The 25,739-nt window shown below is 47.4% G+C and overlaps 2 protein-coding genes across 2 annotated transcripts; both read left to right on the forward strand.

The window, feature by feature from the left end:
* Positions 1–2,726, forward strand: LOC125760081 (sodium-dependent dopamine transporter-like). Its single transcript, XM_049419738.1, has 3 exons — positions 1–121; positions 1,790–1,921; positions 2,521–2,726. Exons 1-3 carry the CDS (start codon positions 1–3, stop codon positions 2,709–2,711), a joined length of 444 nt encoding a protein of 147 aa, XP_049275695.1. The 3' UTR covers positions 2,712–2,726.
* A 344-nt stretch (positions 2,727–3,070) lies between these two features.
* LOC119372318 (sodium- and chloride-dependent glycine transporter 2-like) lies at positions 3,071–23,876 on the forward strand. The gene is made up of 12 exons (XM_049419839.1): positions 3,071–3,097; positions 3,929–4,113; positions 6,050–6,182; positions 8,845–8,979; positions 9,999–10,102; positions 11,014–11,138; positions 12,628–12,740; positions 13,948–14,076; positions 14,417–14,516; positions 19,048–19,148; positions 21,629–21,796; positions 23,430–23,876. Exons 1-12 carry the CDS (start codon positions 3,071–3,073, stop codon positions 23,874–23,876), a joined length of 1,767 nt encoding a protein of 588 aa, XP_049275796.1.
* The last annotated feature ends 1,863 nt before the right edge of the window (positions 23,877–25,739 follow it).

A 25,739-nucleotide genomic window follows, 5' to 3' on the forward strand; every position in this document is an offset into this window, starting at 1 on the left:
ATGGAGTACCCTCGCCAGAAGTGGGCCAGCAATGTGGAGTTCCTGTTGGCCAGCACGGGGATGTCCATCGGGCTGGGAAATATTTGGAGATTTCCGTACGTTGCCTACGACAACGGCGGGGGTGAGTGAGTGCGCATGCGCGCAATGGCGCAGCTCTACAGCTCCATAGAGATATACAGCAGTATACAGAGCCATATATAGTTATAGAGCTATAGCTCCAGAGAAATAGAGGCTCTGTAGGCTCCCCGAACAATGCAATCGACCGACAGAGTCAAGGTAATTTAATTGCGTATCTCTCACACTGCGGCGCAGTGGCGCAGGCAGAAATTTTTTTCGAGGGGGAGGGGGCACCTCCTTGATCCGATATTGGGTCTCGGCAGATAAGTGGGGTCGAGTGTCATTTTATGCCCTGTATCCCACGGCGAAAATGTTTTTTTCGGTGGGGGGGGGGGGAGGGGGAGGGGGGCACGGGCCCGGTGTGCCCTCGCCCCACCCCCCTGGCTTCGCCACTGCTGCGGCGTGTTATGTCTTGCAAGAAGGCTGATAGCCAACTGCGAAATTTGAATATCGCGGAAACCATAGAAATACCATAAAGTCCTAGTAAATAATAAATAATGACATTAATTGTATACCATACACGCGAATGCAACTGCGCAAAAGGCTTATCCAATACAGTAATCATAACTGTATGCATTGCTAAATGTGCAGCAAGCTTTCGCCTTCAAGTGGTACAGAGAGTGCGACATGCTGCCAATATTTTTTTTTTTTTTTGTGCTTGCCATGGCTTCGTTCAAGTTAAAAGGACACTAAAGAGAAACAATGAATCAATTCATACTGATAAATTATTCTTTGAAATGTCAACTGTTGGTAATTTAGCCATCTTAAGTTTATTAATAGAAAAAAATGAAGGTGAAAGTATTATTTTTAAATTTCGTGCCTTAATCTCTGCCCACGAACCTCGGCAGACGTCACGGATTTTAAGTTGCCTTTTCCGTATTTTGGTCGCATTGGCTCAACAAAATTCCCTGAAACTTGTCTGGCCTCTTTGGAGGTCACTGTACTTCATTTTTTTTTCGATTAACGACTGCGTAACCTCTCGTAGACGTCAAAATTTATGACATCACAGCGTCGCCACTTGTATTTTCTTTTCGCGCACTTTCCCGCTTACCAAGCACCCTTTCAATGCATCAGTTGTGCTGTTGGTATTGTGCAAGGGTAATTTACTAAGGGAATAACCGCTTTTCTCTTTAGTGTTCATTTAAAATATTGACGTTTGTGACGTTTCCTTACTGCGAAAGTTCCTTACTGAAACTCTTACAGTATTACGTATGTTGTAATTATAATCTGATGTGGTGTATATTCGTGTTGTGAACGTCGTATGCTGGCAATATAAGGGTCGTCAGGTCAAGCTGCCTAGAGCAGCTTTTAGCCCTGAAGATCATTAAGAATTTTCTGGTTAAATAGACTTTTGATTGATTGATTGATTGATTGATTGATTGATTGATTGATTGATTGATTGGTTGGTTGGTTGATCGATGGATCGATCGATCGATCGATTGATTGATTGATTGATTGATTGATTGATTGATTGATTGATTGATTGATTGATTGATTGATTGATCAATCGATCGATCGGTCGATCGGTCGATCGGTCGAAGCGTCATTGTTCGCCCAACTGGAAAGATGCTTCTAGGTAATCACTAATGATTAAGCATGTACGCATGCCTAATTTTTCTCTTTTTTTTAAGTTCTGTTCCATGTGCGCTCAGTGGCGTGGTGTGCTTCGTAGGGGCGTTCCTGCTTCCCTACCTGCTGATCATGACGGTGGTGGGCCGCTCCATGTTTTACATGGAGATGCTCATGGGCCAGTTCCGGAGTTCCGGCGCCACGCAGGTCTTCGACTGCGTGCCACTGGCCAGGGGTGAGCACAAAGTGCATCACCTATAGCACGATTCGTTCTCAAAGTATCGCAATCTTCATGCTGGAACGCGCACGGGTAAGAATGTAACGGTTTCAAGTTAAAGAGGATGATAACCAATTTTGACAGCGGAGCTTGGAAAACCCCGCTTCGCCTCTGCAAGAAACTATAATTACCATGAACTGCGCGCGCTCTCTTCGTCCTCTTCATCTTCTGCTTCGCTCCCCGAACACGTGCGCGCGGTGCGCGCTCTCCCGCTATGCCGATTTGTCCGGCGTGGGATGCAATAACTCGGATGGGCGAGAGAAGCACACAGAGAGAGAGAAAGAGATAGAAAGAAAGTCAAAGGGAGAAATAGAGAGAGAGAGAGAAAGGGAAGAAAGAAGGAGCGAGATAGAGAGAGAAAGAAAGAACAAAGACAACGGAAGAGAGAGAAACAAGGAAGGCCGCCCAACTCCGCTCTTGGTTCCAGCCTTGCGCCACTAGCGCAAGTTGCGCTAATTTTTTTACGGTTGAACAGACAACTTTTTTCGTTACTTCGAGACCTCGGATTGCACACCTTATCATTTACAAATCTATCCAAATAAACGGCGTTCGCGCAGGCGTGGGCTGGGCCATGGTGTACACGTGCTTCGTGATCTGCCTCTACTACAATCTGCTGCTGTCCTACGCGCTCAACTACTTGTGGCACTCGATCTCCGGAAAAGAGCTTCCCTGGACCCGCTGCGATCCAGCCTGGGCGGACAAGCGGTGCTTCGACAGCGACAGCTTGTTGGTGAGGCCATGCTCTTAACTGAATACGAACGCTGAATGAGCTCATTACAAAGCAGCACGAAAGTCTATGGGACGAGCGCAGGTCTTTCAGCCGATTTCCTCTTTATTCGAAATGTGACGTACTGGTTGTCCGAACAGGAAAAATCACACGGTTACTCATACATTCGCCTGAGTGGAGTAGAAGGCGAAAGCCATCATCGTCTTCTTTTTCTTCTCAGTCGATTGTATTGCCTCCGGGATCGCAGGCATTGCAAGCGTTCTACACCTCACGGGGTTTTGCAGTGCCTCCGAGATCGGCCCACCTTTGAACAAACGACGATGTCATGTGATGACGTCATGATGTTGCGTCACGTTATGTGACGTCATTGTGACCTCATGATGTCACAAGTTCTGAAGATCTGTGACGTAATTATGACATCATATAGCGACGTCATCGTATCGTGATTTTTTTGCCTCACTAGTGTTGACGCCGACGGTCAATTATCACGTTTGATGAGACATCCAAGGCTTTCGCCTTAAAAGTGCCTCAGACAGGCTCGCCGATGTTTCGATTGGCGGACCCTTCTTCGTCAATAATAATATCTGGGGTTTAACGTCCCAAAACCGCGATATGATTATGAGAGACGCCGTAGTGGAGGGCTCCGGAAATTTTGACCACCCGGGGTTCTTTAACGTGCACCTAAATCTAAGTACACGGGCCTCAGACATTTTCGCCTCCATCGAAAATGCAGCCGCCGCAGCCGGGATTTGATCCCGCGACCTTCGGGTCAGCAGTCGAGCGCCATAACCACTAGACCAACGTGGCGGGGCCCCTTCTTCGTCAAGGGCGCCTCGTCATCCTTAGCGTGTCAGTTCTGAAAGGGTTAGTGAATGACGCCACGTGATGTGACGTATTCTTTATTCGAAAGGAACAGACTACGTAAGCACAGAAAAAGCAATCAGAACCAATAAGATCATTGTTGTCACTCGATAAAATTAATAACCGGTTAATCTTAATAACGTTGCAAGATTCTGCGAGTTCACTACTGCGTTGATCGTGACGTTTATACATACATACATACATACATACATACATACATACATACATACATACATACATACATACATACATACATACATACATACATACATACATACATACATACATACATACATACATACATACATACATACATACATACATACATACATACATACATACATGACCACCTCTGAGACCTGCCTTTTGTCTTGCAGAAAGCTTGCAAGTACGTGAACAAGACGTTGTACAACCTCTACGTGACGGACAACGGCACGGACTTGCAAAATAGCGTGGTGCTCGGAGGCGTCAACGGCTCCGTGCTTGTGCCCAAGAATCTCTACACTGAGGCCTTCGCCAACTGCAGTGACAGTGTCGTCACAGCGCCAGAGGAGTTCTACGAGTTTGTCACCGTTTGCATTAACATTTTACGCGCGAGAGCACATCTTAAAGGGCCCCTAAACCACCTCCGATAGTTTTTTTTAACATTTAAGGTAAACGCGCGCATCGAGTTACGCGGCAGTGCTACGATCCACGCGCGTGCCACAAATTCCAAGGAACGAAAGCTCTTCTAATCTCCGTGCCTTTCGCTATTTCCCAGCGTTGGCCGTGACGTCAGCATTCGCGTCTGGCCATGCCATCCACAAAGAGAACCTATTTGTCTACTCGCATGTACGCGCGCTCGCCGCTCTTCCTCCTCGCACGGTGAGGAGGAGCACACGGCCAGGAGGAGAGACGAGCCAATCATAGCAAAGGAAAGAGCGACACGAGCGAGGGCCTCTTTAGTATCATCAAACGCGTGTAACCTCGCTATTACAGCCCCGTTTTGAAAAATTCTCGCGACCATGTGCTTGTTGAAGACTCGCGCATAACTGCAACATTACAACTATCGTTCGACCTCTGGGTGATTTAGGGGTCCTTTAAAGAAATTTATTAAATTACTCCTTCAACGTTCCCGAGTGACTCGGCAACCTTAGAAAAAAAATTTAGCTTCTAAATCAAACTGTTGTTTCCTACAATCGGATATTTCATTCAACTGGGTTCAGTTATTGTTTAATGAAATAGTTTCGCCCTTTAATGTATTCTATTTGTAAAATGAGAGTTCACTCCGATGTCGTCCTTCATTTGTCCTTTTACAACATACATTATTTGGCCAAACAAACGTGTTCAAATTGCAGTTAGAAATATTTGTACGTGAGGTAAAAACGTCAGAAATTACTCTTGCGTCATTTACTACATAGATGAAAAAAAAATAAATGGCCATTTAGCGAAAATTGGTGCATCGACATTCGCATGTTTTCCCACTGGACAAACTCGGGGGTGGTAGTTGAACTGTCACGCATAAATACAGGAGTCCGTAAAAGGGTCAGCGTTGTAGGAATAGCGGTTTCAACCTCGAAGCCGTATGAGCTTCCTGGTGTTGATACCGGCCGCGGCGGTCGCATTTCGATGGAGGCGAAATGCGACCGCCGATTGAGGCGAAATGCCCCAGGTACTAGACTTAGGTGCACGTTTAAGAACCCCACGTGGTCGAAATTTACGGAATCCTCCACTACGGCGTGCCACATAATCATATCGTGGTTTTGGCACGTGAAACCCCATAAATTATTCTATGAGTTTATTGGTGATGTCTTCCTTGTTGGAAGCATCACGCGCGAAGTTTATGTTCATAGTCACAAACTGTGGCACAGTAAAGCATTATTGCTAGATGAGCACATCATCATCATCATCGTCATCATCATCAGCCTGACTACGCCCACTGCAGGTCAAGGGCCTCTTCCATGTTCCGCCAATCAACCCGGTCCTGTGCTTGCTGCTGCCACGTTATTCCCGCAAACTTCTTAATCTCGTCTTCTTATAACTTTCTGTCTCCCCCTCGCGCGTTTGCCTTCTCTTGGAATCCGGTCAGTTACTCTTAATGACCAGCGGTTACCTTGCCTACGCGCTACATGCCCTGCCCATGTCCATTTATTCTTCATGATTTCGACTAAGATGTCCTTAACACCCGTTTGTTCCCTGAACCACTCTGCTCTCTTCTTGTCCCTTAAGGTTACACCTATCATTTTCCTTTCCATTGCTCGCCGCGTCTTTCTCAGTTTACGTTGAACCCTATTTGTAAGCCTCCAGGTTTCTGCTCCGTAGGTAAGTACCGGTAAGATGAGCACACTTGACACCTAGATTTTTCTCGCTTAAGCATCCTCCCTTGATGCTCAAGCTCCAGGGAGGATCGCTCAAATTAGGCATTTCGCAAAACCTCGACAACAGGCCAGCATATGTTGAGATGTCACAATATAGGTGCACCAGCTAGCGTTTTCAAAATGTTCCGCTCACTTCTGCAGGAACTACGTACTCGGCGTCAGCACCGGAATTCAAGATCTGGGGCGTATACAAGTGGGGCTCGTGATCGGCCTTGCCCTATCATGGGTCGCCGTCTTCTTGTGCGTCTTCAAGGGAGTCCGGTCCTCCGGAAAGGTAACCTTACCTGCCTGCTCTTTTATTAAGGCCAAAGTTTTACATGTCTCATGCGAACGCGGCCTTGAACGAAACGCCGCGTGAGAGAACTGAAGTAAGAAAAAGCCGGAATGCACATACCATGAGGTGCACGAGCGTCGCACGTGCAAGTTTGACACCACTACGAGGGGGAAAAAAGTCAGCTTCACCGCAAGGGCGAAGCAATGAATGCGATAGAGTTGCACCTCGACCCTTCCGCTGTCACTCCCCCTGAAGAAGGAATCGAGTTTATTCCGAAACGTCGGGAAATAAACCCATTTTTGGTTGGAGCCCTTTGAAAGTCTCAACAAATTGTAATGTTATACGATGTAAAGCTGGCAGCTAACTCTTTTGGATTCGATCTCGCGTAACTCTATGAAACGCTGGTGTAAGGGAATACGGCCGCTCCAGGGAGAGATGCCCTTTCCGCACAGTCTCTTCGCGTTGAGAGCCGCCCGCTGATGGCTGCCGAGACAGCGCGCGTGCCAGCGATCGCGACCACGCCCTTAGGATCAAAGTTCAAAGTTGCTGCTCTAGCGACACCTCTCCCCCTCCCCCCTCGCGTCTTTTCATGCTTGTTCACGACGGGCAGGGCGTTTCCTCTCTGCTTCGACGGCAGGCCTTCCGAACGGGGTGATGTTATCGCATGCGCCCTGCCAGCGATGGAGATGGGCCGGCTCGTTTGATATCTGCTTCAGCCAGGTTCTGTCGCCCGCTCGCGTGCTTTTACCCGCAGTAGAACAAGTAGAACATACGATGCGCGGGGGGATGCTATCAATTTGGACTTTATACGGGACGTGACGGCGACGGCCACGGCAAAAACTCGTCGAGAGTGTTCATATAATTGCTATCGCAATAAAAACAATTTAAGGCAGTTTCCCTCTAGTGGTACCAAGCCTGAAGGTAGTGCGGAGCTGGGCGGCCTGCCTTGTTTCTCTCTATTTTTCTCTTCGCTCCTCGTGTGCCTTGGCAGTCCAGTGATCGTACGAAGGGTTGCCCAAAAGACAGACAGCACATTCGACATCTGCTGCACGCCGACATGACAGCTCTACGGAATGTAATAAATTCTGACCACGGAGCACAGGAGGCTCTGGCAATATGCGGTAGTCAATGTGGCCTGTTTCGAGTGGTGTAGGAGAGGTCGACTGACTCGTGCGAAGGCGTGACATGAAGTTGCTCATTGCCCTTTTAATCCCCGTACCCCTTTCCCGCCTCATCCCCAACAGCGGCCAAGGGTCGTCCTTATTTTTTTCAATGAAGGTCGCATTCATTCATTCATTCATTCATTCATTCATTCATTCATTCATTCATTCATTCATATTTTTATTTCTTCCTCTCTTTCCTTCTCTGTTTTCATTTTCTTTTTTTGTCTCTGTTTATTTCTATTTCTTTCTCTCTCTATTTCTTTCTCTTTGTCGCTCGTTCTATCTTTTTTTTTTTATTTCTCTCCCTCTCTCTTTCTCGCTGCCTCTTTCTATCTCTTTCATTGATTCCCTCTCCTTCTTTGTTTCTTTTTGTTTTGCTCTCTGTTTCTTCTATCTTATTTTTTGTGTCCGATTCTTTCTATTTCTTTCTCTGTCTTCCCTTTCTTTCTCTTTTTTCTCTCTCTGTACACGTTGTCTCGTCCATCAGAGTTAATGCATCCCCCGCCGAACAAATCGGCGAACGTAGTTGTGGAAGCAAAGCAAAATATGAAGAAGAGGTCGAAGAGCGCGTGCCGGCTCATGGTGATATTTTTTGTGCGCTACCGACGGTGTTTCTCCTAGCTTAGACAGCTGCGCTTTTAAACGATCACCTGATTTCAAGGGGAGCGAAAACCACACAAAAGCGAGTGAAAGCATGACTTAGCATATTAAGTGAGCAGTGAGTCAAGGGCAAAACTTCATTAGTGAACGTTCATGAGTGAAAGTTAGTTATATGATGCTAAAGCTAATTAATTGTTATAGTGATTTAATTAATGACCACTGATTGGTGAACGTTGCACCGATATATATTGAACGGTAAAATAGCCACACCGCATGGCTTTCGCCTTCCAGTCGTCTTAAGCGAATGCTTAAGAGAACCTGTGAGTTTTTATTTACACGATCTGGTGTTGCAGTGTTTCTCGTCTTTCCCTCTTCCGGCAATGTCGTCGCTGTAAAGGCTGCGTATCAGACTCCACGCCAGGAAAACATGGACAGGGCGATCGCGATACTGTCCATATTTGAGTGTGCGTTTCTTTGTTTATTTGCACAAAAATGCCATGATACAACAAATGCAATGACAAACATGACAGTGTATTCTAACGACGTATATTTCGCTACTTCTCACAGACCTGTCACCCTGGAGGTGATTGGTAAACACCTCCACGGACACTATGCATGGGGATTCTATTCTTCACTTCTCTAATGTACCTGTCCCGCATAACATACATTAGGTTGTTGATTCAATGACTGAACAACAACTAAAGTCTCTTTGTCGAAATTTTGACGGCAAAGTAAGATTGCCCTTATTCATCCAATGTTAATTGAAAACTCAAGGCATGTTAGATGAAAGTATTTAAGTAGATGGAAACAGTGGTCGACAATGTTATGTACTTGAAATCTCAATTTTCGCACGCATCTAATGTTCAAGCCAATACATATCTATACTCTTAACACCGCAGGTGTCGTACTTCACGGCGGTCACCCCGTTCTTCATCCTCGGCGTGCTGCTGCTGAGGGGCGTCACCCTGGAAGGAGCTGGCAACGGTCTCTCCTACTACTTCTACCCGCAGTGGGAAAAGCTCAAGCTGTTCAAGGTGAGATGGCGAGAGCTTTCCGTCGCGGCAGCTTAGCAGGTAGGGCGTCGCTCTGCCAAGCTCGAGGGCGGGGGTTCGATTCCCAGCCACGGCAGCTTCATTTCGGTGGGGGCAAGAACACCGGTATGCTTTGATTACGGTGCAAGCTAGAGAACACCAGGTGGTGGAATTTAATCTGCATACCTCTGCTACGGCGTTCCTCGTAATCACATCGCGATTTTGGCACGCAAGACCTCATAAATTATTTTCATTAGAAGCAATAGTGAATATCGCGAGAAAAGAACAGTGTACAGTACTCACGGATTCAAATGAGACATCAAATTTTCTAGTATAACGACTGGTATGCGCAATTGCTCGAGATAACCACGTCATATCGCGACGAATGTGGTCTCTAAACACGATGTTGGCTATAATCTACGTGTTCGAGTCGAAATTGCGTCGATATGACCCGAACTGAAGACAGTGGAGACGAAAGTATGTGCGTTACTTAGCCCCAAGTTGTCCTGTTCCAATCCGTGAGTTTTGCAAGTATGAGTATGACACCCGTTCAGCAAACTCAATCTGAAATAACGTTTGCAGTTAGAACGCCATGAAATGAATTAATTAATACTTTTTCATTAACTTTAGAAAGTGTCTATGAAGAGCTCTAGGCCTTAGTAATGGTTCACTTAGTAGTGGTGCACTTAGTAATGGTGCTATACACAAATAACAGAAAAAAAAAAAAGAAAACACAGAATCCGAAAAATTGGTGCAGGACTGCAGCAAAAGAAAGCCAGCCATTTCATGTGCACCTCGATGTCAAAGGAGAGCGGTGGACGACACACGCCACCCGTTGCAAGCACGGCAATTTATTTACCGACAAAGTGTGCGTTCATGTGTTCTTCTTTTTTGCTATCCAGAGCAAGGGGCCTGAAGTAGCTTGTGAAACCGTAGGATCAGATGCACCTTCTCACACATGTTTCATTGCCGATAATTTCTCTCCCCGACGTTCATCCATTTCTGTTCCCATTTTCGTGCAGACGTGGAGAGCCGCGGCCGTGCAGATCTTCTTTTCCATCAGTCTCGCCCAGGGCCTGAACATGTGCCTCGCCAGTTACAACGACTTCAACAACAACATCGTGCGGTGAGATAAGTCGCACGGTCTCTCATGCATTTCTCTAAAACGACTACTACAGAAGGCAAAAGCCTTCTTCTTTTTCTTCTCTCAGTCGATTGTATTGACCCCGCCCGTAAAGCCTTCCGCACCCAACGTGGTTTTTCACTGCCACAGTGATCGCCCACATTTGATCAAGCCTCGATGTCATGTGATGACGTGGTGACGTCATGATAGCATCACAAATTTTGTCGGCCTGTTACGTCATGATAACGTTATAGGGTGACGCCATCACACGATTATTTTTTGCATTACTCGTGTTGACGCCGCCGATGCCGACGTCGACGGTCAGTTTTCGCGTTTGATGAGGCATCTAAGGCCACTGCCGGACTGGAGAGACGCGCGGGGTTCCTTCAACACCCGCGCATCTCTCCAGTCTGGTCGTGCTAAGGTTTTTCCCCTTTAAAAAGTTCGGCAGGGGGTGGGGGGTGCGAAAGCGACACTTGCTCCCCTCAAGCCACATCAGCCCCCCTCCCACCCCCAAGCTACACCAGCGATCCCCCCCTCCCCCAGTCGTGATGCAACACGGGTTTGCACCCCCTCAACACAAAATCCTGCCGACGCCCACGCTTTCATTGACGCTGGGAGAGACGACGTAACAACGCGACTTTCAGGTACACACCGGAAAATTCCGGATGGTCAACACTGATCCGGAGTCCTCAACTACGTGCACTACTGCAGCACTGTTTCTCTTGAACTTAATCACTTAATGAAATGAATGAATGAATGAATGAATGAATGAATGAATGAATGAATGAATGAATGAATGAATGAATGAATGAATGCGGAACTGATGAACTAGCCGAAATCGACACGTTACAAAATCCAGTTCCAGTTGTTCGTGCGTATAAGATATATGCCTCGGTCGTTTTCACACGCAGGGACGTATACATCATTGCGGCGACGGACTCCTGCGTCAGCATCTTCGGCGGCGTCGTCATCTTCTCCGTCTTGGGAAACATGGCGCACCAGCTTGACGTGCCCGTGCCAGACGTTGTACAGTCGGGTGAGATGCTCGCGACACTTTTTTTTTTTACTTTGTCAACAGATATCCTAGTGTAAAGAGACACCCAGAGGTAACGCGTTAGGTCACATAGAATATTGTGACTATGGTGTAGGACAAAGAAGTACATCAAGGAAGACGATGTGATTCTGCAGACTGGCGAGCGCTCGGGCATTTTGTGCACGCTTGGGCAAAGTGTAACTACAATTCAAGTACGTCTCGCTCCTCTGTCTGCCTTCACGTAGCAATACTTCTAGGCTTTGGGGTGTTATATATAAATGCGGGACCCCATCAATACGTTGGTCGTCTTAGTTTTGAACTGTGAGCAAGACCTTGTATTGTCCCAAACAGATAAATTTGTTTATCTTGGACAAAAAGACCCCCTCAATTTCTCTTTAACACCCGTTTGACACTGTTAATTTCGCATTCAGTCCTTATAAATTAGAAAGCCCAAATTTCAGGACCGAAGCAAAAAGCCGCCTTATCAGAAGTTTGATAACAGCTCCTGATAACAGCTCCAATTGTATATGGCAGTGGATACTGCCACGCGCGTTTGTCGCTTTATTTTTATTTATTCAACTTGTACCCACACAATCTGTTAGCAACGCTCGGCGCAGACCGCGCCGCAATGTTTGGGAAGCTTCGCGATTGAGATCGTTCTGTTAAGATTACGCGTCAAGTTTATTCGAGAGCTTAAACGAGCCCCAGCGACAACGCTGGAAGGTTCGATGCCGATGTATAAAAGACAACGCGTTCCACCGACGATCAGATTACTTGATGGCCGACGGCAGTTCTCTGCGCTATCAGTGAATTGCTTGTGCCTTGACTTTTCATTTTCCGAGCAAATAAAGAGTTCCGTATTCCCCCGTATTGCTGTAGCCTTTTTCGCTGTCGCAACCACGTGACAATATATACGCAAAAATTATAAAATAGTGCATTACAATAAAAATAAACGCGAAATTAACGTGACAAAGACAAAGAAGGCCACAGGACAAGCGCGCATTAACATGCACTCACGTTAATTTCGCGCTCATTTCCCTCATCATGAGTTATCAACACGCCCAACAGTCTACCTTCTATCTTATAAAATAACACGTATGAACATATCCTACAAACCAACTATAAAGCAAAGAAGTATCCATCTGCACGAGCTTTTTTTAATACGAAAGCCTTATACCTATCACGAATTAAAAAAAATCCGGCGGCGCACGACGTCGGCGTGAACACGGATAGTTCCAAAGTCGCGTGACCAAATGGTGGCGTCATATAATGACAACACGTGATAACGACATCAATGGCGTCATCGGATGACCTCGTCGCTTGGTTAAAAGAGGTAAGGCAATCGTGGAGGTACCGGGTGATATTCAAAATGTGCGAGGGGGAGGAGGTGATCAAGGTAATTTAATGAGTGTGTCGTGAGTACATAGGATCTCGACTGCGTTATCCTTAACATTAGTCAAAGGAACTATAAGCCCTCATTTATTTGCTGCAGCCTTCGGCCTGGCGTTCGTGGTGTATCCGCAGGCGCTCAGTCTCCTCGAGTTTCCGCGCTTCTGGTCGGTGACCTTCTTTGGAATGCTCTTCCTGCTCGCCATCGACTCGGAGGTACGAAGTCACGTCCGCTCGTACAACAGCAAAACAAGACAAGCTCCTTTCTTTAACGAACATCGTAGAGATACTCGGAAGGAAAGCTTTAACTGCAAGAAGGGCAGGCGTCAGCTGTACATTAAAGTGAAGTCTCGAAATATGGCGTATCTCACACGAGAGGTCAAACTCAAACTCAAACTCAAACTCAAACAAGATACGCAGTAACAACACAAGGCCGAATCACCGAACGCGTCTTTCTTGCTTCCGTGTACTGTCTGTTGTCGTCTAGCTTGTGAACGAGCGATTTCAACTGAATTTGGCGCCACCATTGCCCTGTTCACTGTGTCCTTGTCCGTTGATTAAGAGCATTGGTACTTCAGTCAAACCAACTAGCATGCACAACAGCACATCTACAACACCTCAGCTCACACCCAATGGCGGATCAACGACAGAATATTTTTAGAGGAACAGGCTTTTTCACTGTGGATTTGATGTTTCCTGACTTTGCCGGTTCCTTTTTTTTCTTTTCTTTTTTAAACTGCGGAGGAGCTTAAGAGAAAGCCCTACCGTCGTCTCATGTCTCGCGTTGGAATCACGCAGGTCCCACGTTTGATACACATAAACCGAGCAGGTTGCACGTTTGGAACGCCAGCGCTTGCTTGCCCGTGAACGCCAGCGTCGCCGTAGGGCTAATTCGTATCTCCGAGCTAGTAAAACGACAGCGAAACGCCAGCGTCGGGCGTTAGACACAGATCAACGGAAGAGTTTTTATTATAAAGGAGGCGTTGGAAGAGAGAAGCGGAGGCGAAACGCCAGCGCCGGTAGTTCGACGTTAGACGCACCGCGCTCGGAGCAGCAAACAGTAGAAAAACAGTGCATGCGAAGCAGACCATAGAACAGAAAATAGATAATCGCAAACGAAATCAAATAATCACAAGACCAGACAAGGGTATAAAATATCACATAATCACATGAAAAGAACGCAAAAGAGCAGATAAACACAGGATAACACAAAAGGGCAAATAAACACAAAATAAACAGAAGGAAAACATAGGCGCATCCGCGCTACGCAATTTGTACAGCTTTTACTTGAGGTGGAACTGGCTTTGATTTTTTTTTTTTCGTCTCGCTCAGCCGCTTTGATCGAACGCTGGTTTCACTAAGCTTAACGATCGCGTTCCCAGAAAGTAACATGTATATGACGTGGTTCTGCTCCGCCTTCCAGTTCGGCTTCGTGGAGGCCGCCCTGACTCCGCTAAAAGACGAGGTCCAGGTGTTCCGTATCCACGAGACGGCCGTGGCCACTGTGTGCTGCGTCTTCTTTTTCATCATGGGACTGCCTATCGCGTCGCAGGTACCTAAATGAAGTTTCATTATCGGGACCGGGTGTGCCGAAATCTCGATACTGCCACGTATATTAGGACGGTGTGACACGAGTGACACGAATAGAAAAAACATGACGATACTTCAGAAGTACTTTAAATCGAAGCACTTTATATTCGAATTTAGAAGTACTTTATGGTCGAAGCGTTTTGCGCGAGAAGATACAGAGGCGTAGCTGGAAGAGTGACAGGTGAAAGCAACCAGAAGCTAAATATCTTTTTTCCCGTGACCGCTGCGGATGTTTATGCGCGAAGGCCCAGTGAAGTGTGTTTAATGTCGCCGCCTGGCGCCGTTCTCTCACATTACTTCAGGGAGGGCTGTACATACTGACGCTCATGGACGAGTTCGTCTCCAGCCACTTAATCCCTTGGGTCGGCGTAGCCGAAATGGTTACCCTCGTGTTTGGATACGGTGAGCGGCGTTCCCTTTCTTCTTTCATCAATACATAGGACGCTTTCCGGGGGGTTCTATTCTACACATTGTGAAATTCCGACATGTTGTCGAATTCCGCCATTGGTCAACCCTGACTCACTGGCAGGGCCGTAGGGGGCCAACCCTACGGCCCCGCTGATTGGTTTAAAGTGCTGCCATTACGAAATATGACAATATGGCACTGGTATGTGAGATGGCTCTGTATGCCTGCAACTGATTTCAGCTGTGTTGATAACTGCGCTAATTAGAGTAATACCATTCTCACACGAGGCCTTTTGATCGCTACCAGGCCCAATCGGGATCAAGGCGATCGCGATCTGTGCATCGTGATCTGGCTCCGTGATTGCGATTTGGCTGACGTCAGCGCCAAAGTCGATTCGGATTAAGCTGTACCGTGTAACAGCGTCGAACTCGTTGATCGTGATGAAGAAGTCCAATCCGGATCAGCCCTGATCGCGATCAAATGCCCGTGTGACACTAATTCTAGCCCATGCACAGAGGGTTTGAAACTACTCGCCAACAAGATGTACAGGTGTTAGGGTGCACAAGTGGACGTGCTGGTATTGCGTGATCTGAGGTAGAAGGCGTGAAGACGACGACGGACAAGAGAGAGAGACACACGCACAGCGCGCCACTTCCAACAATAATTATCCCGGAAAAACAGGGTCCTCGAATGAACATTGTTGGAAGTGCTGCCCAGTGTGTGTGTGTGTCTCTCTCTCATCCGTCGTCGTCTTCGCGTCTTTTACCTCGGATCATGCACAGGTGCTCACAGAATAATTCGGAATGCAGGATAGGCGGCGTCTCGCCGACGGGGCACGCTCGTGGTATCAGCACAGCCATGGCCTGCGCGTGCGTGGTCTTTCCTAGTAAGCACGCCTCGCTCTCTAGTGCACCAGGAATGGTGTTGCCTCGCGTCGAAATGCTTGCGTTAGGTGCATCTTATAGAGTTGTGACGGAAAGGATGGGCAGATGGGACTGACGCGCTGTATATATGTGTGCGCGCATGAGAGTTCGAGTGCTTGGACGCCCTTCATCTTTTGTTGCGCTTGACGCCGTTTATCTTTCCGACGGTTAAGGCGGAAAGTTATGCTAGTTGGTATCGAGAATAATAGCACATGATTACCAGCGTAAAAGGATACGAGAAGAAACACGGGAACACGCTAGACTATTGGCCGCGAGATCGAGCAGAATCGCCGCCTGGCGGCTACTGGCTGAAGCGCGCCTAGTGTAGATGCTCCCTGCATCGTCTACTAGCCACGTCGTGTTTGCATGTGCGCGTACGTCCTGCACGTTCTCAAAGGGCGGTTTGTTCTGTTATGTTAGCGTGAGTTCAACTGCTCATAGGTATACCTAACATGGTGTACAGAAGCAAATGGGCTTGCTCGGCTGCATGCGCATTGTAATAAGATCAGTGAGTGCGACTTTTGAGAGGGCTGTATATTGGTGTCGTACCCTTCGTTCGCCAGAATCATTTCAGTGTTGGTGCCGCTTTCTGGTTCAAGTACGTCGAAATGTTCGCTTGGCATAGTCCCAAACATAAGGAGCATTAAATAGTGTGAAAAACAAAAGCGAGGCTCATGCACTTTCACGTTGTTGTTAGGTGTATAACTGCGGCACTGTAGTTCATGATGCGCTTTAGTTGTGCTTAAGATGTCCTTTTATCTTATGGTCGTGGTCCCGGTACAGCGAAATATTTGTATCAAGTGAAGTCTGACACTTCGGTACTCAAACTGTCTCCTAAAAAAAAGACAGTGGAATGACACGGCAGTGATAAAACGGAGTTCCCGCGCGCAATTTTAACTTTGGGCGAAATTTATGCAGAAACGCCCGTGTGCTTACATTTAGGTACGCTTTGAAGAACCCAGATGTTTAAAATTAATCCCGACGGCGTGCCTTACATTTTTGTCGTATAATGTCACGCAAAACCTCATCCTTTTTTTTTTACATTATCTTGAGCATTTGTGTGGAGTTGTTATAAATTAATGGACGGCAGCGGACATGATTAGTTCGAGGGAAAAAAACCCTTATAAAATAACCCGACCTTTGTTGCATCACTGTCGTGCACGTAATCAATCGATGAAAACCCTGTGCTAAACACTCTTACATGCGTATGCGCATTCGCGCGAACAGTGCTGTTGAACTCATTGCACTGGAATATATATGGGCTGGTATACAAATGAAGAAGAAGTAAACACTTAAGTAGTTCAGGCGTGCTATAGCATTGCGTAGTACACAGAACACAAGGTAAACACGTACAGAGAAAACAACAAAAAACGTCGTGTATAAGCGCGGACTGTCACCCAGGGCGAGCATACCTTTCATCGGCAGATTGCGCTTCTCTCACTAGTAATAGTAACGTTGGATGATCTTCGTGCATCGACTCAACAATGAAGAGCGTATATATTACCAGTAAGCTGTAATCAACGCATTTAATTCGCCGACAATCGGCTCAAACAGCTCACAACGAAGCGCCGCTGTGTGCATTTGTATACGCGCCGCCGACCGCCTCTCCACACTAACGCGGCGACGGTGCTGCCTCCTATAGGTCGATCTCGCGGCGAATAGACAAAAGGGTTACAAGGTACTTTCAAGGCAAGGTTGTACACCTTTTCGCTGAACAATCGCTTGGTGACTCATGAAAATCAAGCGTTCTGTCCTTGCGTCGCGTCACATAAAACTGCAACGCGCATTATGCGGTCTATCCGTTTGGAACTCTGTCGTCCGGAGCGATTCTTTCAAGAGTACATCCGAGTGCTTTCTGCTTCGCTGGTCGTCGGCAACAAAATCAGTGAGTGTGTTCCGAGCTCTCATCAGGGATGCGTCAAAGGCTACCGAGTTCCTGTGGACCAAGCAGCTTACATTTCTCTGCTTATAGGAAAAGCCCAGGAAGAATTGCAGGCGACTTCGTCAGCGAAGGTGACGTACCTTGGACAGTCCTCTACTCCTGACAAGGTGGATGTGGTCCTGCGTCGTGGACCAAAGTTATGCACTGTGCCTAATGAGAACCCTGCGACCCTTTAGTCGATTGCCTCTCGTGGTCCCGTGTTTCTTCTTCTCGTCCTCGTCTCCTTTTATGCTGCGCTGGTAATCATGTTCTATTAATATTTCCGACACCACTATCATGTTTGCTGAGTATATTTATGCTGCGCGGCCGTGACTAGCGCTGGCAAAGCTCGGCGTTTTGCTTACCGCTAAGAAGCAACTAAGGCTAGCCTTTTGACGCAAGGCAACGCCATTCTATAGATGCACTATAGAGCGAGGCTTGATCGCTAGGAATGTCGCGCACGCGCAGAAATTGACAATTTCGGCACGTCATACTACAGCCATACAATCTGAATGAAATGCAAGGTTCTGTTTGACATTGCTTAAGTGTCACTATGTGGCCAGTGTCAGTGGATGGCCCCCTTTGATTAATGTGAAGTCATCTCTGTTTGCTAGGTCCCGCCGTGAAGAAAACGCGAGGGCTGTCACTTTAATGTTCACTTGTTTTGCCGCGGTACATCGATCTAGTACTTTCCAAACACTACTGTCACACAGTCTCAGCGTCGTGTGTGTTTGCAATGAGTGTTTGTTTGCAGTGAATCCAGTGGCACAATAATCTGGAATATTTTAGCCCTACAGTTTAGGACCGCACGTAATTTCAAGCAAAGTAGCGTTTTCTTGAGAACTAGCATCTCTAACGTAATTATATTGATTAATTAAGCGTATTTCATAAAGCCATTCGTTTATTATAAATCGTGGCATGTACTAGAATACCGTGCTGTTAAATTCTGCAACTGACTTGTCTGTCTTATTTTTAACACTGGACCGGAAACTAGCCTTCCCTGGCTATCGGCCCAGATGTCTGAATATGTATATCTACGGTTATCTAAAGAAAAAAGAAGCGCTTTCGTTCAAGGGACACTAAAGAGCAAAACGATTTTTCTCGCATTAGTAAAGTAGTCTTCCACGATACCAAAAACACCACGCTTGCTGCGAGAAGACGCTTAATAAGCGAGAAAACGCGCAAAAAGAAAATACAGGTGGCGACGCCACCTTGGAATTCCCGCACCATTTGCCGTGACGTCACATATTTTTGACGGCGCCTGCTTGGGCCTACGTAGTTCCTAATCGGTTAAATCGAAGTACATTGTCCTCTGAGGGGGCCAGAGACTTGACATGACGAGTTTGTGGAAATTTGGTCGAGCTAGTGGCGCCAAAATACGTTAAATGCTCTTTGAAACCTTTTACGTCACGAATTACAAAGTTCGGCGCGAAATTTAAAAATGAAACTTTGAACTTGGTTTTCTCCTCTAATAATAAACCTATGGTGGTGAAATAATTTACACAAGAGTTCTCCGAGCACACTTTATCAATCTAAACCAATTCATTCAAACAACAACAACATAGGCGTTGCCTACAACACATAAGTAGGTTTCGCTTGCGTAGCGATGCCTGTCGCGGGGTTTCAAGTTTCTCAATGCTGGTCCATGAAGCGCGAAGAACGCGCGCACGTTATCTGCTGCAGGCATCTCGCGAATGATCGCCGACATGGAGTTTATGCTCGGAGGTGCGCCGGGCGTGTTCATGTACATCACATGGAAGTACTGTCTGCCCGTGGCTGTGGCGGTGAGTGCGTCTCCGAATTTCGCATAGTTCGCGGCAAAGTGTAATTGGTGGTTCGGTGTCTACTGACGTCAAACTCAATGAACTCGATCTCAAGGAGGTCCTTTTCCATATCTCATATATAGGCCATTTCTGAAGGGGATTTGACATCAGATGTCGAGAGACATATCGATACTCATCTCCAGAATAACTTAAAGGGACCCCGAAACACTTTTTCAGCATGGTCAGAAAAAGCCGCCGATCGGTAGTCGAAGCTCCAGAAAACACGCGAGCCAAACATTACAGCGCAGCCCGCGGCCTGAAATTCACAATTAATTCCCAAAGTCAGCTAGGAATCGTTCCCTCTTCCTTCTACAAACGATGCCATATACTTAAATGACCGCGCCATATGCCCAAATTCACGGCCATTGGCTGATTTGAGCATCTTGAGCGGCATAATTACAGCGGCAGGCCACCACGTGCCCGCACGCGATCACACTAAGCCGCGCGTTCGGAGGAAAAAAAAGTGTCAAGGTCACGACGCGCGTGTGACGTAATTTCTTTCCCCTGTGCCATCCCTCCCTGCTTAGCTTCCAGCGCGTTCGTCGGGACGAGAGGAGAGAGAAAGCAAATACAGCGCGCTACAATCCCCGTAACTCCGCTCGTATTTGACGGATTCTAGAAATTTTTGCAGTCGTCGATTCGTGAGGCAATAAACTTTTACCGAAACCATTCGATGGCTACTTATAAAACTGTTGCATGGCCCCTTTAAATCAGGACGCCGATTCTGAAAAATAGTTTTGTTACACCGTTATGTTTTAGCACACGGTGACCGCATGGAGTGCCTCACGAAAAAAAAAAAAAACTGCTTGAGACCAGTCGCGTCTGGTCTCAAGCAGGACGCGAGACGAAGACAGTCGCGTGCAGGCCTGGCCGGTATGTCTGCGGGCTGCGTGTTTGAGAACCCTGGAATGAGAGCGCGTACACAACTTCTGTCGTATAAGAGCCTTCTAAAACCTTACGTTGAAGCGGCATGCTGGATTTCCAAGCAAGCTCGCAGTGCACAAAGCCCACTTAACGGATGCATTATGTCAACGCTGTCTCCGGACAAATGCCTATTTTTCCCGGCACTACATTGGATCTACTCATTTTAAAAGTTTGTTCGTAAAAGATTACCCTAAATGCTGATGCCGGATATGAAAGTAAACGCCAGCGGAACAGTATGAAACCTCTTACCACAATTTCTAGAGAACACTGCGTCGTCAAAGACAAGTCACGTTCGCTGTAAATTTCGCGCCCAGCAATATCTTCACAAAAATAATATTTTCTAAAAAGACCATCACTCACAAAACATTAATGACAATTTAACTGTAATAAAGAAAATGCGCTAATAATATATTTAATAATCCCCGGTTACCGTCAAATAACTTGATGGCTAACGCTAGCCAACACTAGCCAATATTAGCAGTGCTGGTATTGCGCGCGTAAACGAGGTAAGTTTCGCACAAACTCACGCACTTTTCATTCTGACGTTTTTGATACTAATTAAAGAGTTCAACATAGTGAATACGCAGCCCTAATCAGTCCACCGAGACTATAACCCCGTAGTTCTCGGCGATTGAAACGCGATACTCGGAGCGCGTGGGTCCGCCGCGGTGGAGTAGTGGTTGCGGTGCTCGGCTGCTGACCCGAAGGTCGCGGGTTCGATCCCGGCCGCGGCGGTCGCATTTCGATGGAGGCGAAATGCTAGATGCCCGTGTACTGCGCAATGTGGGTGCATGTTAAAGAACACCAGATGGTCAAAATTTCCGAAGCCCTCCCCTAAGGCGTCTCTCATAAGACTTAAAACCACAGATAGTATTACATTATTATCGGAGCGCGTAGCTGGTGGCAGTAAGGACAGTGAGGGCGAAAGCATTCGTGAGGCGTGGTGACTACATGCGATAAACAGTCGTTCTGTCTGTAGTTGCCGATGGCGCCGGCGGAGCGCTGCGACCCTTCGTAACGCGCACCCGCCAGCTCCAGCCGCTTGTTTTGAAGCCATAGCAAGCAGCGCTTGCCGGCGCCACAAAGAACCACGGACTAACCCACTGTATACCGGATGTATTCATGTTTCACGAGCGCTCTCACCCTCACCGTCACCCGAGTATCGCTCAGTGTATCGCGTTTCGATCGCCGAGTGCTGTGCAGAGCTCGCTCAGCTGCAACAGCAATTGCACTTTTGTGCTGCGCAGCACAGAAGCACTGTTCTTAGAAACATGGTTACGATGTACATACATCTTGCTTTTCCGATACTGATGAGTGTCGTGACTGTTAGGTGCAGTGCGCCTGCACGCGCCACTTGGCTTTGTATATATGTAGGGAGACTTTTCTAAATAAATCTTAGTTGCGAGTAGCGCCTGTCCTGTACATCTGTGTTCCTTCTTTGTGCTGTTCCATTTCGCGCTATCCAGTATTGAAGACCAATGAACGTGAATAAGCGTGCTTCTCGTACTTTCTCCAAGGTCATCGCCGTGACATCGCTCACCAACTTCGAGTCGGTGACGGTGAAACGGCACGGCGTTCCCTACGAGTTCCCGCTGTGGTCCCAGATTGCCGGCTTCGTGGTGGCCGGCATCGGTCTGGCCTTGATACCCATCGTCGCTCTCAAGGAACTCCGGGTCGCCAAGTGGGTGAGTCACTCACTTTCGGACTCGACCAAAAGGCGGGAAGGGGAGTGGGGTGGCGTTGCGGTAAAACTCAACCCCCCCCCCCCCCCCCCCCCAAAAAAAAAAGAAGAACCTTGCGCACGCCTATGCCACGAGTTGAACGCACGGCTCGCCTGAGTGTACTTTCTCTAATGACAAAAGTTGAACTAGTTGATACGGATTCATGGTAAAACAAGTCGGCGTGCAGACAGGAACACGAGAGAAGAGATCAAAACAGCGCGCAAACGCCGACTCACCACTGAAACAGCGCGCAGCGGCGGAAAAGAAAGCAGACACAGAGACTTATCTGTGCGTGCGCAGGCATGCAGCTATAACTGTCAATCCGGCACACGTGGGGTATAGGCGAGAGATAGCTAGCTAATTAGGTAACTAGATAATTAATTGCATAAAGAAGAAATGAGATGCCTGATCTATCGCCCAGACTCCTACGTGTGCCGGATTTACACGGAGCGATGCATGCCTACGCAGGTAAGTTTTTTGTGTCTGGTTCCTCTTCCGCCGCAGTGCGCGTTTTCATTTGTTAGTCGGCATATGTGTTGTTCTTATCTCTTCCCTTGTGTCCGTGTCTGCGCGCCAACTTGTTCTATCATGTATTTTCTCCAACTTCTGCCAACCTTGTTTATCTGATTCTACAACCTTAGCGCAAGCTCCAGCGACGTGCTAGTCCACTTGATCGCCGCACGCATAAAAAATACTGATGGTTGAAGCAAAGTGACACCAACCAAGGTGCTGATTATAAGTAAAACCCTTTTTGTTAATTTACAAAAACGAAAAGACCCGACGTCTCGGGTCACACTCGGACCCTTCTTCAGGGGTGACTGGGGGGGGGGCACCAGAAACTACTCTTTATTTTGCCAGACACGCTCCTTTTTCTATTTTTATGTAACCGGCCCGTTACACGGGTAACCACTGCATTGCGCAGGTTGCGCCCAAATGTCTCGGAACGTTCTCGATTATTTTACAACCTTCCGATAACATTGCGCGCACAACTCGAACAATACAGATTATTCTGGATCTAACGCGGCCACCAACGATAACGCTGGAATCTTCGATACCACATGTATAAATGCCGACCCGCCTTACCACTTATATTACAGACGGCCGACGACTGTGATTGCTGCTTTCAGTTTCACTTTTCATTTGCTGGACATAAGCCCGCCCAATCAGGAGTTTCCTCTTTAAAAGCCCGACTGCTCCTTCACGACTAGAAGAGCCAGGATAGGGGCCAGTTGGTTGTACAGGGTGTAAACTTTACGCGCTACAAGGATAAGAGTGGACGAGGAAAGGATGGACGACGAAAGGACGAGGATGTGTTGTCCCGTATCGTTCTTTCCTCGTCCACTATTATCCTTGTAGCGCGCAAAGTTTGTATCATGCTCCTTCACTATCGCAACCACGTGACAACATAGCCTTCTGTTCTTCAGGCCGTGTGGTCGCGCCAGTTCTCAATGATGTAGCGAAGCTAACACGAAAACCGAAGTCGATGTGCGTAAATGGACGCGTTTCACTGCATTTTAGTTCCCCGGGCGCCCAAAATGTGAGCGCAACTGGACCGAGTGTGGTCTAAACTAAAACTCTCTAAAACCTGGCGACGCAGGACTTTCGGAAGGCGATCTCCCCTCTCGACAACTGGGGTCCCAAGAGCTTCGAAGACCGCCGCCGCTACCGGCTATTCATGGTCGACAAGGGTTTCATGAAGGCCGAGGAAGCTGAGAGACTGAACGAGAGCGAGAAGGAGCTGCGCGAGCTCGAAATCAAGGAGAAGGCACTGGAAGAGGCCAATGGGGCTGCTGAGGCTGCTGAGGCGCAGAAGCCAGCAGACAAGCCAGAGCCAGGCGCAGCCGGCGAGATTGCCAAGCCGGAGATCAAGGAAGAACCAAAAGCGGGGCCAAAAGCGGATGCTAAAGGGGAGGCCAAACCAGCTGCAAAAGCGGATGCAAAAGCGATTGCTAAACCAGCTGCAAAAGCGGATGCAAAAGCGGATGCTAAACCAGCTGCAAAACCGGCTGCAAAAGCGGATGCTAAACCGGAGGCAAAGAAATAAACGTGGGTGGAAGTGGTGGATCATTATTTCCTTGCGTCTTTCGCAGCGCGCAACAAGAGTTGATGTAGGTAAGACAGAAGCCTTAGATGCTTCATCAAACGCAAAAATTGTACGTCAGCGTCGGCGTCCCGCGTTGGCTTCGGCGGAGTCGACACGAATGATGCGAAAATCATCACGTCATGACGTCACCACATGACGTCATCATGACAGGTCGCCAAAATTTGTTACGTCATCATGACGTCACATATCATGACGTGCATGATGACGCCATCACACAGCACCGCTTGGTCAAAAGTGAACCGATCACGAAGGAAGTGCAAAACCAGGTAAGGTGCTTGAAGTTTTCGGAGGGTGACGGGGGAGGATCAATACATCGATTGAGAGGAAAAAGAAGAATGTTTTCGCCATCGAGTTTTCTTAAGCGAATGCATAAGGGACCCTGTGAGGTTTTCTTTTTTTTTTCTTTTTCAGAAACACTGGCGAAACTCGAACGCGAATATGAGGCATATAGATGTACATTCTAAAACTTTGGCTCACACCCGCCCTGGCGGATTGCCCAACAATCGGGTAACTTATCAGTATTAAGGAACCACCATCATCAGTATGCAACAGTTCTAAAAGTCTACGTCTCGTCTAGAACATGTACGTACGTGTGATAGGGTTTAAAGCTGACACGAGGAAAAAATTTTCGCAGAATCTGCTTTGGCAGTTGTCGAAATCATGCCTAAGCGTACAAACTGATTGAAGGTTGCAGCCCTCCCTAGAAGGTTGCTTTCGAACGGCATCGGCATGCCGTCTGTCTTCTTTCTAGCGTTCAACAGCGTCTGTAACCACAACATGGAATGCACATACCGTGACCACCGAAACGGGTGTTTGGCATCAAATTTTCGGAGAGTCAGTATTTTCCTGATGTGTAGAATCCTCCTTTTCGGCTGGAAATCTCGTCCTAGAGAAGCCTTCCCAGAAAGTGTTCTTCTACATTTCTCTTGCACCGCCGGACAACGCACTCATGTGCTTCAGATACAGGGTGTTTCAGCTAACTAGCGCCAAGTATTAAAAACAAACATAGGCGCTACGCGTCTCGAATTGGCGCAGTATAGCTCTATAAGCCATATATACCACGTCAGTATATTTCTTCCAATCCGCCAAGCTTGGTAATTAATAGTGATTGGTTAATGAACTTTGGCAGCTGTTATGCTGCATGAGATCAGCGCGTTATGACGCCGTAGTTGTCCGCCGCCGCCGGTATCCGTAACCGCTATCTCGAGAAATAAAAAAAAACATAGAAAAATATCCAAAATGGAACGGGGTTCGAACCCTCTGCGTGCGAGCCCAGTATTCTACCACAGAGCCATGCCGGTGCTTGAAACTTCGTTGCAAAAAGGCCCTATACAGGCTTCATGTCGGGAAGGAACCACATTAACATATGTAATATAGCGTGGTAAAAGAGCAAAATAACCAGGCGTCACACAACGCGAATTCTGTAACCAGGCGTCACACACTGCGAATTGCGCAACGAGTGAGTCATTGAATGCTTCCAACCCATTACAAAGGGCTCAGCCATAAATTATCGTCATCAGGCACAGCACCAACAAAGTTCACATAATGCCTTACAGAGGTGTAGCGGGTACCACGGTTCTCCGCAGAATGACGAAAAATGGTATAATGGCTGCTTCCCTACTTCACAATAATTATGATTTATGGCGTAGTGGTTACCTTGCATGTGTACTTGTATTAGCAGCTCCAAGACAACCTACAATAGGACTGTTGAAATTTCGGCTTGTTGGTACATACTGACGACGAAAAATAGAGCGCTGAATGAACGGGGACACAAGAAGAGGACATACAACACAGGCGCTGTGT

The sequence above is a fragment of the Rhipicephalus sanguineus genome, chromosome 10, assembly GCF_013339695.2.
Source record: "Rhipicephalus sanguineus isolate Rsan-2018 chromosome 10, BIME_Rsan_1.4, whole genome shotgun sequence".
NCBI classification, from domain to species: domain Eukaryota; kingdom Metazoa; phylum Arthropoda; class Arachnida; order Ixodida; family Ixodidae; genus Rhipicephalus; species Rhipicephalus sanguineus.

Bases quoted from the DNA above. Each gene is read 5' to 3' on its own strand.
- LOC125760081 (XM_049419738.1), top strand. From the start codon at position 1: ATGGAGTACCCTCGCCAGAAGTGGGCCAGCAATGTGGAGTTCCTGTTG. The intron at 122-1,789 runs GTGAGTGAGTGC...TGTGCTTCGTAG, and splicing joins TGCCTACGACAACGGCGGGG to GGGCGTTCCTGCTTCCCTAC. The intron at 1,922-2,520 runs GTGAGCACAAAG...GCGTTCGCGCAG, and splicing joins CTGCGTGCCACTGGCCAGGG to GCGTGGGCTGGGCCATGGTG.
- LOC119372318 (XM_049419839.1), top strand. From the start codon at position 3,071: ATGTCACAAGTTCTGAAGATCTGTGAC. The intron at 8,980-9,998 runs GTGAGATGGCGA...ATTTTCGTGCAG, and splicing joins AAAAGCTCAAGCTGTTCAAG to ACGTGGAGAGCCGCGGCCGT. The intron at 12,741-13,947 runs GTACGAAGTCAC...TCCGCCTTCCAG, and splicing joins TGCTCGCCATCGACTCGGAG to TTCGGCTTCGTGGAGGCCGC.